The sequence below is a fragment of the Mangifera indica genome, chromosome 6, assembly GCF_011075055.1.
Source record: "Mangifera indica cultivar Alphonso chromosome 6, CATAS_Mindica_2.1, whole genome shotgun sequence".
Taxonomy (NCBI): Eukaryota; Viridiplantae; Streptophyta; class Magnoliopsida; order Sapindales; family Anacardiaceae; genus Mangifera; species Mangifera indica.
Window position 1 is genome coordinate 16,108,866 of NC_058142.1, and position 14,608 is coordinate 16,123,473.

Sequence of the window (14,608 nt, forward strand, 5' to 3'; positions counted from 1 at the left end):
CTGATTCAATTCAAGTTGCATCCATCCCTAATTACAAATTAATATACACCGTATAACTTTTATTTTTAATAATGAAAAATATTGGAATAAAAAGTCAAAGACAAATATAAAATATCAACCCAAAAATATTTAAGGGCAAAGGACTTATTCCCACTGAAAGCTTTCATATTTTCTAAATTCTTACTTATTAATTATTATAAAATTTTATTAATAATTATTTTTAATATTTTTTTATTAGTCTATGATTGAAATAATTATTTTACCCTATATCCAATAAAATATCAAAATACTATTTAACAAAATGATTTTAATAAAATATTTTATTTTTCTTGAGAATCCTTAATTGATGATTGGATTGACAATTAAGCAGCCCTATCTTATCAAACACTTTGTGGACTTTGTAGGCAACAAGAAAAAAAATCCAACCAAGTCTCTTCTTTGTAACAGCTCAAAACCAAGCATGTAATAGATTTTAGACAGATCCAACTCAGGCTTCTTCTTTATTATGGCTCAAAACCAAACAATGCTAACAAAACTTCTTTATTTATTTAACGCAAAGTCAAACAAATCAAAGAAAGTTTCTTCTTCTTCATTACAACTAAAAACAAACAAATCCAATAAAGATTTTATTTTATTATAATTGCTCTAAACCAAACAAACAAGAGAACATAAAAAAATTCAACTAAAGCTTCTTCTTTGTTACACATCAAAACCAAACAAGCAATAGAACTTAAAAAAGAAAAAAAACCACAAAATGGTTTATATCCTACAATTAGGTTGTTGATGAAACAAAAAAAAAAAAAGATAAAAGAACGAGAAGGAAAGACCTTGAAATATGGCGAATGTTTGAGGCAACAATGGAGTAACTGAAACTATCTCAGTTGATCCATAACCGTTGATTTGAATGAAATTAAATAACGATTGAATTTCTATCAAGACATCCGAGTATTTTGGTTTAAAGTAGGATTCTGAGTCTTTATCAGATTATGACCTATCCGAAAATCTGTTGATAATGAAGGTCGTTCTTAACGTTTGCTCATCCATTTTCGAATAAAGGGACTCAACATCATGACCTTCTAGTTCCGGGTTGGGTCGTATAATTTGTTGAAAGTCTTGTGGACTGACTTGGACTTCTCTTTGCTTGGATGGTTTTTTGCATAGTGACCATATTTGTTGCAAAGGTTAAAAAGAACAAATTTTACTAAAATGCCCTTTTTACTAACAAAAAAGGTGGGAGTTAACCTTTGATGGGCACGCCTTTAAGTTTTTAATAGTTACATGGTTGGAATTAAAAAAAACATCAAACCTTGGGTGGGAATAAGTTTTTTGCACTTTTTATAATTAATTTATTCATAAAAGTTGATGTGTTTGAGCAAAATTTAAATTACTTAATCAAATGATAACAAATTATTTATTTTTATATATAAACATGAAATAATTACACACTTAATTATTTATTTTTTAATTTAGCAATCAAAGAAGATAAGCACAATTTAATATTTTTCATGAATTATATTCATTTTTTATTTTTTTATATTAATTATGAGTGAGTGTATGAATCACTAAGCTTTGACATGAACCGAGCCAAGCTAAAATATTTTCTAAGTCAAGTTTAATTCGAATAAAAAATGTCAAAATTAATAATGGTTAGAGTTTGATCCAATTTTTAAGTTTGAAATTTAAAACTCAATTCGAATTTATAACTTAGATTGAGTCTGTGGTTCATTAATAAAATAATATTATTGTATCCAATAATAAACAAAACAATTTATTTTAATAATTGTTTTACAAGATTCGAATCAAACCATAAGTGAAATTTGAATCTATTTGAGCTATTTACTTAACCCAGATCAAACCAAACTTTTTCTAACTTAAGTTTGACTTAATTTTAAAAGTAAGTTAACTTTTTTAATTCAAATTAAATCTAAATAAATTCAAACCGAATAAATTTACAACCCTAAGTCCGCTTAGTTCGGATTTAGTCCTATCACTAACACTTGGTTCATGTTTGAAAACATTGAGAAAACCTACCAAATTTGACACATGGAGGTCCCCAACACATCACAGAAGATATCAAAATCGATCACATTGGCCCAAGTAATTACATCTCTTATCCAAAATTTTCCCCTGACAAGATAGAGAGAAAATCTCTCACCCACAACCAAACACTCTCTCATCCAATCACCTCTTGCCACCTCATCATCTTCTTTCTTTCTCACCTTATCCATCCTCCCACCACTAATCTCCCGTTCTCAGAATCTAATAACCTTCCCTCCACACAGTCCCTCTCAATCTCTAAACCCGTATCTTCTTCTTCGAAATTCTCCCTTTGAAATAACCCAGAAATTAATTTAAAAAAACCTCCAGAAAATGTCTCTCACCATTCCCACAAATCTCTCCAAACCCTTGTTGAAACCGAGGCTTAATTGTCAAAAATGTTTAAAACCCATGATCTCATGCTCTGCCGCTCCAACTCCTGATCAGAAACCCTCTCCTCCGCCGCTTCAGGCCTTCTCTGCCGCGTTGGCGCTCTCCTCCATCCTCCTTTCCGCCCCGCTCCCGGCTGTCGCTGACATTTCCGGGCTTACCCCGTGCAAGGAGTCGAAACAGTTTGCGAAACGTGAGAAGCAACAGATAAAGAAGCTTGAATCCTCGTTGAAACTCTATGCACCAGACAGTGCGCCAGCTTTGGCCATCAAAGCGACGGTGGAGAAGACGAAGCGGAGATTCGATAACTACGGCAAACAGGGGTTGCTTTGCGGGTCGGATGGTTTGCCCCATTTGATTGTGAGCGGCGATCAGAGACACTGGGGCGAGTTCATTACACCGGGGATTTTGTTCCTGTACATTGCCGGCTGGATCGGGTGGGTTGGACGAAGCTACTTGATTGCCATCAGGGATGAGAAGAAGCCGGCGATGAAGGAGATTATTATCGACGTTCCGTTGGCTTCTCGGTTGCTCTTCAGAGGTTTCATTTGGCCGGTTGCTGCTTGGAGAGAGCTCGTTAATGGTGACCTTGTTGTCAAGGACGTCTAATCCAATCGCCTCTTCAGGTTAGTGCCAGTAGGGGTGGGTACAAAATCTAGCTGAGTTCGACCACTTTTTTGTTTAAATTCAATTCGAATAAATAATAATTCGATTTGAGTTTGGTTCGAGTTCATCGAACTAACAATAAAGGTGGTTTGAGTTCAGTTCAAATTAAAATGGTTTAGTTTGAGTTTGACGCATATTTTTAGTTTCAATTCATGGTTTTGATATATGACTTAGTTTTTTTGTTCGAATTCATGACTCATTGACAAAATGATATTATTGAACTATTACTTAATATAATTCGAATTAAATCACAAGTCAAATTTGAACAAAATCGAAGATTTTATTCAGCTTGTGAGTCAAACCAAATGAAACTCACTTTAGCTCAATTTCAGTTCGATTTCAAAAAGCGTTGAACCTCCTAACTTGAACTCAGTTTCAAAATGAGCTGAACCTCTTAACTTGAACTTAGTTCAAATTTGAATTAAATGAGTTCGAATAGAGTCAAATCGAACTAAATTGACTTTTGAGCCCAAATCAGTTCAGTTTAGATCCAACCCTAAGTGCCAAGGGTGCTTGCCAGTGATGGCTTATGTACTATTAGAGATCGTTTGGTTCCATTCTATAAAGATTATATTAGTAATCTATATTTTATTACTTAGAGTATCTTGTTTAGTTTGTCAATAATAAAAGATTATAATATTTTTTATTACTAATATTGATGTGACAGGTAATGTTGGTGGTAATCGGATTATCACTTTCACCTTAGGTATTAAAAGATCACCAAGTTAATTTTGATTTTATTATAATTATATTTTTATTTATAAATTTTTAAAGACAAAAATAGGGAAAAGTACTATTTCCCATCCAAATTTTAGCCAATTTCAAAGTCATACCCATGGAAGATGAATAGCCTAAACTCCTACCCATGACCAAACTTTTGTTAATTTTTTCTATTAAAGGGAGGGGTAAAATAGTCATTTTACTGTTTATATGAAAAGTTATAAAGTTCATTAATTTTTCCTCCCCCAACGTTTTAGAAACTAATATATCATCAAAGTTTTTAAACTTTGAAAAGTAACATTTTTACCTCCAAACCTAGGGTTTCCATATTTTTTAAAACTCAATCGCCTCCCAAAACTTTCAAAAAGGACAGTTTCACTCCCATTCTTCAACTTCATCTCCCGGTGTCGTCTCCGACCTCTTCCTTTTCTCGGTGCGACGACGACGGTGCAACAAAGAGATTTCTTTTCGTCGCACAACCCAAAGCGTCGTCCAGACACGATGACGAAGGAAGACAAAACGTCGTCCTTCATCTATTCTTCCAGATTTGGACGACATTTCATTGTCCAAATCTGGGTGACGAAGGTTCGTCCTTCGTTGTTCTTTGTAGTTGGAGAAGAGAGATCGGTGGAAAACATCGACCGTCGGTGGTGGCTAGAGAAGGAAGCAAACCCTAGGGGTGAAATCTAAACTTTTCAAATTTTGACGATAGATTGAAATGTTAGTTTTTAAAATCTGGAAGGGGGAAATGATAAAATTTTGAAGTTTTAAAGTTTATAGGTAAAATAACGATTTTACCCCTGTCTCTAATTGAAAATTTTAATGGTAGTTTGGTTATAAGTGAGAGTTTGAGTTTTTCATCTTCTGTGGGTGTAACTTTGAAATTGGGCTAAAATTTGGGTGGGAAATAGTCCTTTTCCCACAAAATCTTATTTTTAATTAAGCCAAAAGACTATTTCCCACCCAAGTTTAAGTGTTATCGCAAAGACACGCTTATGAGGTTTGAAAAACTTAAAATCCTTCATATCCATTAAAAATCTCAGTTAAGGTTAAGGGTAAAACCGTTTTTTAACAAAAAACTAAAGTTTTATTACTTTGGTCCCCCTCAGCTTGAAAATCTCATAATTCCCTCCTATTTGAAGTTTGAAAAATCAAAATTTTCCTCCTAGGGTTTGCAAATCATGGTCAGAGTCGTCAGAGATGGTTGTCTTTGGTGGTGTCTTTAGGACTCAACTCTCCCTATTGATTACTTTCTAGCCACTGATATAAGCTATATCCTTCGACGAAAATCGTCTTCGTTGGATTATCTTCGTCTTGGACGAAGACGATTTCGTCTTCATTGGAAACAAAGACGACTGTTAGAGATCTTAGATGAAGACGATATGGCCCTCTGAGACCACTGACAGTCATCTTTGTCTCCGACGAAGACAAAATCTTCTTTGTCCCAAACAAAGACACTCTGACAAAGACGATTTCGTTTTCGTCGGAGGAAATAGCCTACGCCAGTGGCTGGGAAGTGATAGGCAGAGAGAGTTGACCTCGGATGGAGAGCCAACACCACCGGAGACGATCATCTCCGACAACTCCGACCATGATTTGCAAACCTTAGGGGGAAAATTTTGATTTTTCAAACTTTAAGTGGGGGCTGAATTATGAGATTTTCAAGCTAAAGGGGGAAAACGTAACAAAACCTTAGATTTTTAAAGTTTTTTATTGAATGACTATTTTGCCCTTAATCATAACTGTGATTTTTAACTGATGAGTGAGATTTTGGGTTTCTTAAACTTCATTAATGTGACTTTGGGATAACACTTAAACTTGGGGGTGAAACAGTTCTTTGGTCTTTCAATTAATATAACAAATAATATAAAAATATTTTAGAATAATTATACCTAGGAGAATTTAAGTAAATTAATTTATTAGTATTCTTTTATTACCTTTAACCAAATATAGTAATTATTTATATCCAATAAGTAATTTATTATCAAATTAATCTTTTAATTTTAGTAATAAAACATTACCTAAATTAAACGCTTTCTTATAAGTGTTTTTAATTACTATAAAAATGAGGGGTTACTTCTAAAATGGAATATTTATGGACAAAGCTCAGGCTCATGACCTCAGTAAATTACATAGCCAACATATGTGTCTATGTTTTAGAATTTAATAATTATTCATGTACAAAAGGTTGAGTACCACTAAGTAGCAGTTTAATCGAGTTTGGCTGCACTGTGTATCAATTCGTGTTAAGACAAGTTTAACTTGATTATTATTGGATTGAGTTTAAACTCGAGTTTGTTCTTGGATGATTCGGTAAGCTCTTGAATAAAATATTAATAAACTTTTAAAAGTTACAAATCTTACATTCATACAACCGAGTCTTACTTTTAAATACAATATAATTGATAAATATAAAAATTGAAGGGTTTAAGGGTGTATATTTTTGGAAGTTACATGGATTAAAAGAATTTTTTTAGTAAAGTTCAAGTTAATTGTTCTTGTCTCGGGTTGAGCTTGGTCTTATATAATTAACGGGTGTAAGCAAATTAACATATCATTATGTGATTAAATAATTTTGAAATGTTATTATATAATTGAGTAATTTTGAAGTAGAGATAAAATAAATTATAAAATCATTTTTTTTCTATTTTAATCTTGAATGACCCTGATGGATTTCACTATATTACGTTTATTTTATCAATATTATTTTATCATGTGATTGAATTATTTCGATTTTGAGATAAAATAATACCTAAATATATTATTATTATTCTTTGCAATTATTATTAATGCGCTGTCAAATTTGATTAAAATGTTGATTGAATTTAATCCAATAATGTTTTGTTTTTGGCATGCAGATAGTGATGGAGAATATGAAAAGGAGGAGATTAGAAAATGAATTTGATTGATTAGTGCTAAATTTTCAGTATTTATTTTGTAAACTTAGTTGTATGTGTGTATGTATGAATATATGTATGTATGTATGTATGCATGCATGTAATGCTGGTCTTCAAAATCAGAAGCATCCTCTTTACCATCCAATTTTTATATGTGAAATATGAACATAATCAATCGGCAATCCTAGATCTATTTTAGCATTTAAGTTCAACTCTATGGTTAAGAGTAAATTACATTTTTCGACCCTAGGCTCGATGAAGTCCCAAGTTTGTGTCACTTTCACAGTTACTTGCCTAATTTCTAAATACCCATCTAAAACATAACTTTGGTCATAGAAAAAGGATAGGCCAAAGGACTTATTTCCACCCAAGATTTAGCATAATCCAAAATTTTTACTTATTAAATTTAAAAAATCTAAATATCTATCTATTATTTAATTTTTATTAGCATCTATTATTAGTTAGAAAGGTAAAATTATCATTTAATAAAATAATTAAAATTTCATTCATTTTTTCTGTCTTAGCTTTATTGACGATTCGCCCCCTAGTCTCATGTTTTTCAAATTTGAGAAAAGGCTCTTCCCCCTTCCTTAGGGTTTCATATTTTTCAAGTTTCTCTTTTGCAGTTGCCCTCCTAACTTTTTGAAACTTTCATATCCCCCTCTCCTCCAACACACCCCCACCAACCCCCCCCCCCCCCCCCCCCCCCCCCCCCTCCCTATATAGTAGCCGTCTATTGCCCTTCTTCCCTTCGTCTCCAGTCACCTCTCTCCATCTGAGCTGCTGTCATCATCTGTTTGTTAATAGCACTGAAAGACAGACAAGGAAGAGAGGCGGCAAAAATGCAAAGGAGTCTGTCTCTCTCTCAATGTAAATTTCTCAATGTGTCACAATTAAATCGAATGAGTAACATTAAATCAATCAATGATTTCATACACGAGATTGGATGTAAACTCAATTAAAGGGTTAGTTCGTGAGTTGATGGGCCCAACCGGTAATACTAATATGATACAATTAAAATGTTAAAATAAGTTTAAATCATATAACATTATCGTAATGTCAACATAATATTGAATCCATGTGACCTATTAGTTAAAGCACAACTCAATACTATTGATTTGATTAATTTGGGACCATTTCGGTTCAAATAATTAGATCTATTGGTTGAAATGAGAAAACAACGAGCTATTATTGATTCATTGGGTTGTTAGGGTTTTAGTCCTACCATACCATGTGGGGTAAGTGTAAACCATTAATAAAAAATTCTTGAGCAAACAAGTCTAAATTGTGGACTTATATTTTATGGTGATAGGTTAATTTTTATAAAGGTGGACTTTACATTTAGAATCCCATGCACCCATTCTCCAACTTTTAAACCAAAATTTGACCTAACTCTCATAAGCTCTAATGATTACAAAAATATATATTGAAACATATTAATTTATATAGATAAATTAGTAAGAGAAGTTAGTAAGTATAGTATTATTTTACATTAAATTTTAATCATTCGAAATGTTTCAGACTTGCCCAGATAGGTTAATTGGCATATGCAAACCCTAAAATTAAGGATGAAATTCTTGAAAAAAATCAAATTTGCAAATCTTTGAGTTCAGACAAGTTCATCATTTTTCCTTTTTCTTTTTCCATTCTTTGTCATTAGGTAAATTACGGTCTCCCACGTGTGTTCATTTCAAGTATTAGTAACAATCTATCTTTTCATGATGATTTAACATTTGCCGTAAAACTTTTTGATTAAAATGTAAGTCATTACCTAATTAAAGTTTGCCCACCTGTAAGCCTTAAAAAAAATAAATTAAATCGAAATGAATAATGCATATAATTAATTTTTACAATAGCTTTCTATTGGTTGTGTGGTCAAACTTGGCCTTCAAATGCACGAGCAACACTAAAATAGGGACTAACCATGTGATCATTGACTAGATCTATCTCCTATATGTTGGCCAGACTCTACATGTGGGTAAAAGTCCTTTTACCTAGAAACAACAAGAACAACTTTTGGTAGTTTAGACGTTCTGCGAATTCCTTAACATATCATCCTTGAGATTATTTTCCATCTCTATCATTTATCAATTTTTTTTTTTAGCGACGAGAAAACCTTACTTGAATTGAATTGTTTCTTTGAAGTTGAATAATTCACACCAAACAAGTAAAACCCTAGGTTTAGTGACTAATCCACAACCATTACATCAGATAAATTAAGAATTTAACCTTAAGAGTAGATACGATTTGAGTTATTCGAGTTCAAATTTAAACTTAGACCACATAAGTCAAGTTTAAGTCAAAGATTGGATTTGTTTTTAGAAAACAAACCGAGTTTGAGCTGATCCAAACATATAAGTTCATGTCAGTTTAAATCAAATCCAAAGTAATATTGTTTTTGAGTTGAGTTAAAGCCTCAACTCATCGATCTCAAACTAATTTTTTGGTAGATAGAATTGGCCCAATTCAAGCTCAACCAAAATCAAATAGACCCCCACTTATATCCATTCGAGAACTAATACATTAATTTTCAATTGAGAGGTTCCTGATTTCGATTTCAACAAGATAAATGGCAAATTTAGATAATTTGACATGTTTGAGTGAATTACATTTTGTCACATAAGGTTTGGTCTTAAAACACTTTTCCATCCTTAGTTGGTAGTGAAATTTGCATGTATCCCTACTATTGCATTTTTCAAAATCATCATATAGCCCCAAATTAACAAAATTAAAAATAACCCTTTAAATATCCAAATGATATAAGATCTCACTTATTTCCATATCCTTTTACCCTCTGTCATTCTTCTTCTCTTCCAATAGATAGGGGTGTCAATAATTTATAATCGTATATTTGAGGACATACTATAATATTTGAAAATATAAAAGGTGTTAATGAACATTTTTAGGAGGTTTTGGAAATTTGAAAAAAGTTTGGTGTTTTTGAAATTTTAATATGTTCAAAAATTAGATAGAATGCAATAAATAAGTAGTATAAATGTCATATTACAAACTATTGGTTCTTAATAGTATTTTCAAAATACATGGGGGTTTGAAAATATTTCAAAGGTTGATTTATTTAAGAACTCACTTATTTTCAAATTATATAAGAGTCTGCGCATTTTCATTACCTTTTATCTTCATCATCTTCTTCCTAATTTATTTTTATTGAAATGGATGTCAATAATGTATGATTATATATTTGAGGTACATTTAAAATTTTAAAATATTAGGGGTGTTATTAAAATTTTTAGGGTTTTTTGGAAATTCATTAAAACTTTTGAGGTGTTATTGAAAATTTTAAAATTTTGATATGCCCCTCAATAGTTTTAAAAATGATGGTTACACCCGTAAAATATTGAACATAATGCAACAATTTAGAGGTTTAAATGTCAAATTACTAAATATTGCCTCCAAATTGTACTTTCAAAATATATAAGAATTTAAAATTCTATAGATTTTTTTGAAGTTTTTAAACTTTATAAGGATTAAATTGTTATACTTAAAATGTTTGATTCTGATATGTAAGATATGTGTTTTTTATTTCTATTTTTAAATTAATTGATGGTGAAATTAATATTTTCCTTTACACCATTACTTTTTTAAACCAAATTTGATATTAAGTCATAAATTTTTATTTATGCTAATTAAAAATGGAAAAGTGTTCCAAGACCAAACCTTGGAAGGGAAAACGTGATTCACTCGACACGTTTTTACGGCTCATCTCATGTTCATCTTAATCAGCACATTGATCATCTATTGAAGTCGATTTTATTAACAAATAAATAATCATTAATTAAGAATTAATGGTCCATAATTGATTATTATTTTAAAACATTCCCTCTGCAAAATGTTCAACAAAGGCTAACTTGGATAACGAGAGCATGAGAAAAACCTTTTTTTTCTTGTCAAAGTTTGAGCATGACTTTGCAACACCCCTTAATATAATTTATTCTAATTAATTTCAATTTCACCCCTTTCACCTTCAAGAATTTGAACATATTTTATGTATTTGTTGAATATTTATAACATGTAGAATTTCCATATTTTGACTCATTAGAAGAAAACAAGGCTTACCCACTAAAGGGATTGGAAAAATTATGAGTAAATCAAAGAAAATCTAATTTAGATGTTGGTTGATGTAGTGTTCTTGTTAGTAAAGCCATTTTCTCCTACAAGCATCTTTATCACGATGATTTTAACGTGAGTCATTTCACCGAATTTTTTCTTTTAAATGTATTTTTACTATAAAAAATAAACAAAATAGAAAATGAGTACTACTATGCGTACCTATTTTGAATATACAAATAGGTACATACTTATACATGTCATCTCGTGATTGGTTATTATTTTATTTTTAAATTAAAATCATTTAATCACATGATAACAAATATAAAGTGTGTATCTATTTATGTACTTAAAATAGGTATAGATAATTTTATTGATCAAGAATATTTGACAACTTTTATATGTTTGGTATACCAAGTCATAAATTCCATGCCAATCTGTAGTCCAAAAGATTGATTGAAACTAGGGTAGTAAACGAGCCAAGCCACTAGAAGCTTGAGTATATTACTTTGCTCTTGTGGCTCAATTTGATTATAATATCAATAAATCTTTAAAAGTTTAAATCTTGCATCTACCTTAAAATTTTATTTTGTTACTTTGAATATTAAGATAATTAATAAATATACAAGTTACAAGGTTTAATTGTAATTTTTGAGTCGAGTACGAACCAAACTTGAGTCATCTTGAGCTTGGAATATACTTAGTTGAGTTGAGCTCAAACCCAACCCTATCCAATTTAACTTGGTTGCAATTCTAATTGAAACCAATTTTATGCAATTGCTTTTGGTGGTAACATTGCCAAATCAGTAATATAACAACATAACTCACTATATATAAATATGAAGTTATAATTTACATAGTATAGTTACTGAGAAGATCTTTCTCCAAACCAAAGTAGCTAAAAGCTTTTCACCAACACAACTGCGAAGTTACTACGCCACAACTAGCTAGCTCTACCGATGTATGATGATCTAGTAAAATTATGTGTATTCAGTTTTGAATATATAATTGGGCATTTAGATGACATGTTAACATGTGATTTGATGATTTTGAGTTAAAGATAAAATAATACCTAATCACATGGTGATACATTATCTAATTACCCAATTGAATACTTAAAACTGAGCACACATAACATTACACATAATAATAAGACTTAGAAATATAGAAGGAAACTTAAACATTACTCAAAATTTACCTAAATATATAATTTTTCTCATATCCTGACGTCTGTACTTTCATTATAATAATAAAAGCACAAAAGTTCACATCAGAAAATGGATATATATTGGTATATATAATTAATAATATATAGTAGCAGTGGCATGTTGAGCTAGCATGTCCACATTGACTCATCATAATGAGATTGTCCCACCACCATATCCATGTCATAGAGAGGCTTGGGTTGATGGTGGTGGTGAGAAGACATGAGCTTGGAGGAGGGCGAGCCAGTGCTGTTGCTAGGGCTAGCCGGGTCGTAGCCATGGTTTGAAAAGGATACATTTTGCCTAACTCGGAGGTGAACCACCTCAGCTTGAGCCAGCGCCAGTTGGGTTTGAAGTGCATCAATTTGCTGTTGAAGTGATGAAATTGCCCCAACGCATCCATATACCGGATCTCTCACTCTTGCATTTGCTTCATACACCATGCTACTCACTGCATCTCCCCTTTGATGCTCAGGCAATTCCTGAAGTTTCACGATAAAAAAGAACATAAAAAAAGGTTTTGATTCATAATAAAATTATATATATTTAGGTTTGAATACTCAATTAAATATTCAGACAAAATGTCATTATTTGATTGACTAATTTTATTAAATAAATATAAAATAACATATAATTATATGATAATACATCATTTAAATACTCAATTTGATACTTAATATTGGATTCATATAACATCTTTACGTGACTCAACAATCTAAATCTTGTTTTACTTTTGCTTTTTAAGGTCCACATGTTACCCAACTTCTAATTTGGATTTTTCTTTGGTCCATGTATGTCTCCATCATTGTGGCTCTATTTGTTAAATATTCTATGCTTTCCGTTTACATAATTGTTTTTGATGCTTTCATTAGGTTTAGACCATTAATGTCCCTTTCGTTGAGTAATCCCATGTCCATCCCTTTTCCTTTCACAGCAAACTGTGTTTTACTAGCATTATTTGTATGAAATTTAGGGCTATTAAGGTAATTTCACTTATTAACGGTACAAAATTCTAGTTAACTCTCTTCCTAGGCATCCCATTTACCTATATTCTAACATTAATAAAATTATATGTATCTATTTTTTAGTTTTTAATTGAGTATTTAGATTATATATTATCATATGATTAAGTGATTTTAAACTAAAAATAAAATAACATTTACTCATATAATAATATATTATCTGTCTACCTAATTAGATATTGAAAATTGGATATACATAACATTGCTCTTATAACACAACCAATTTTTAGGAATTAATAATAAGACTTTAGAAGCACAAATAATCAGTAGGGGTAAAAACAAAAGCTAGGTTACTTGTGTGCCTCTTCATAATTTTGTCAAGTCAACTCTCTCCCTCTCTCTGTCTTTCTCTTTACACATTGTTTTTTTTGTTCATATAGACCCAGAAATATGGATGAATTCATACACAAAATCACATGAATAAGTTGATTTGGATCCGTCAATTTGACTCAGAATTTACCTATAACATGAAGAAGGGAAGCACTGGAAGAGAACTTTGAGAATAATTAAGAAAAATGCAAGTTGAATAGGAATGAACCTGGAGCATCTTGTTGACATTGCTGGCACCAAAAACCTTGTGCACATTGGCAAATTTCTGGGGCTCATCTGCAGGAAAATAAGGAGCGAAAAGACAATTTTGAGCACACCTTCTCCTTAACAGCTTGCATGCTGCACATGGTGAAGGTGCTCCTTGCTTTCTTCCACTCTCCTTCATGCTCTTTGCTTCCGATTGTGTAACTTTAGGGCACAAAGATACAAACAGAAACACAGTAACCCCAAAACCCCAGTCGTGAACATACAACTTGCCCTTAATTTGTAGGGCACTTGGTTAAAAAGGACAAAAGGTTATTATAGCTCAAAGACAAAAAATCAAAAAGAGAGAGCTAGAGAAGAGGGGAAGAAAGAGGAAGCAAGAAATGATAAAGTATTGCTATAGAGAGAAAAACTGATAAGGAAATCACATGAGAAGATGGAGGGGTTGAAGGCGAGAGGTGGAGTTGATTTTATAAGGAAAAGAGTAATTTTGAGGTGGATCCCACCAATGAAATCAGGTTTTTTAAATTTTGAGACATGCGGAATCAATAAAACAAATATTTACACTCAAGAAAATATAAATAGTTAAAAAAAGAATGTGTGATTTATCTTAATTTATCTAAAATATAAGTATATATAATAGAGTCAATATTATTTTAATATCTTATCACCTTAATTATTATAATGAATATATTTACTAATAAATTATTATCTTACTTATACAAGAGAATAATATATTTATATATTATAATTTTTGTCTTTAATAAAAATCTTACCTAAGAGAAATCCTAAAACAAAACCTCAAGGATTAAACCTAAATTATTTATGAACCTAAGAGCACTGTGCCCTCCTCCTCCCCCCTCACCAAAAAGCGGAGTTCCCTTCTAATGATCAGATAATCAAACAATTGTATACATACTATCTTATAGATGAAATAGTTGTCAATTCCAATATACGATTCTTGTCAAAATACACACATTTGGGTTGATTATTTATTTTATTTTTTTTGGAGCTGTGGATAATTTATTCTATTTCTAAGTGATTATTAATATAATATACATGTGGATGAATG

The 14,608-nt window shown here is 31.3% G+C and overlaps 2 protein-coding genes across 2 annotated transcripts; one reads left to right on the top strand and one right to left on the bottom strand.

Annotated features, from left to right (window-relative positions):
- Window positions 1-2,139: 2,139 nt before the first annotated feature.
- LOC123219125 (photosystem I reaction center subunit III, chloroplastic-like) lies at window positions 2,140-6,916 on the top strand. Its single transcript, XM_044640876.1, has 2 exons — window positions 2,140-3,053; window positions 6,672-6,916. Exon 1 carries the CDS (start codon window positions 2,371-2,373, stop codon window positions 3,034-3,036), a length of 666 nt encoding a protein of 221 aa, XP_044496811.1. The 5' UTR covers window positions 2,140-2,370; the 3' UTR covers window positions 3,037-3,053; window positions 6,672-6,916.
- A 4,669-nt stretch (window positions 6,917-11,585) lies between these two features.
- LOC123219126 (LOB domain-containing protein 4-like) lies at window positions 11,586-13,966 on the bottom strand. The gene is made up of 2 exons (XM_044640877.1): window positions 13,541-13,966; window positions 11,586-12,462 (listed from the first exon to the last, which is right to left on the bottom strand). Exons 1-2 carry the CDS (start codon window positions 13,715-13,717, stop codon window positions 12,109-12,111), a joined length of 531 nt encoding a protein of 176 aa, XP_044496812.1. The 5' UTR covers window positions 13,718-13,966; the 3' UTR covers window positions 11,586-12,108.
- Between the last annotated feature and the right edge of the window lie 642 nt (window positions 13,967-14,608).

Excerpts from the sequence above, each read along its gene's own strand:
- LOC123219125 (XM_044640876.1), top strand. The coding sequence starts at position 2,371 with ATGTCTCTCACCATTCCCACAAATCTCTCCAAACCCTTGTTGAAACCG.
- LOC123219126 (XM_044640877.1), bottom strand. The coding sequence starts at position 13,717 with ATGAAGGAGAGTGGAAGAAAGCAAGGAGCACCTTCACCATGTGCAGCA. Across the intron at positions 12,463-13,540 it reads ATGTCAACAAGATGCTCCAG|GAATTGCCTGAGCATCAAAG; the intron begins GTTCATTCCTAT and ends GTGAAACTTCAG.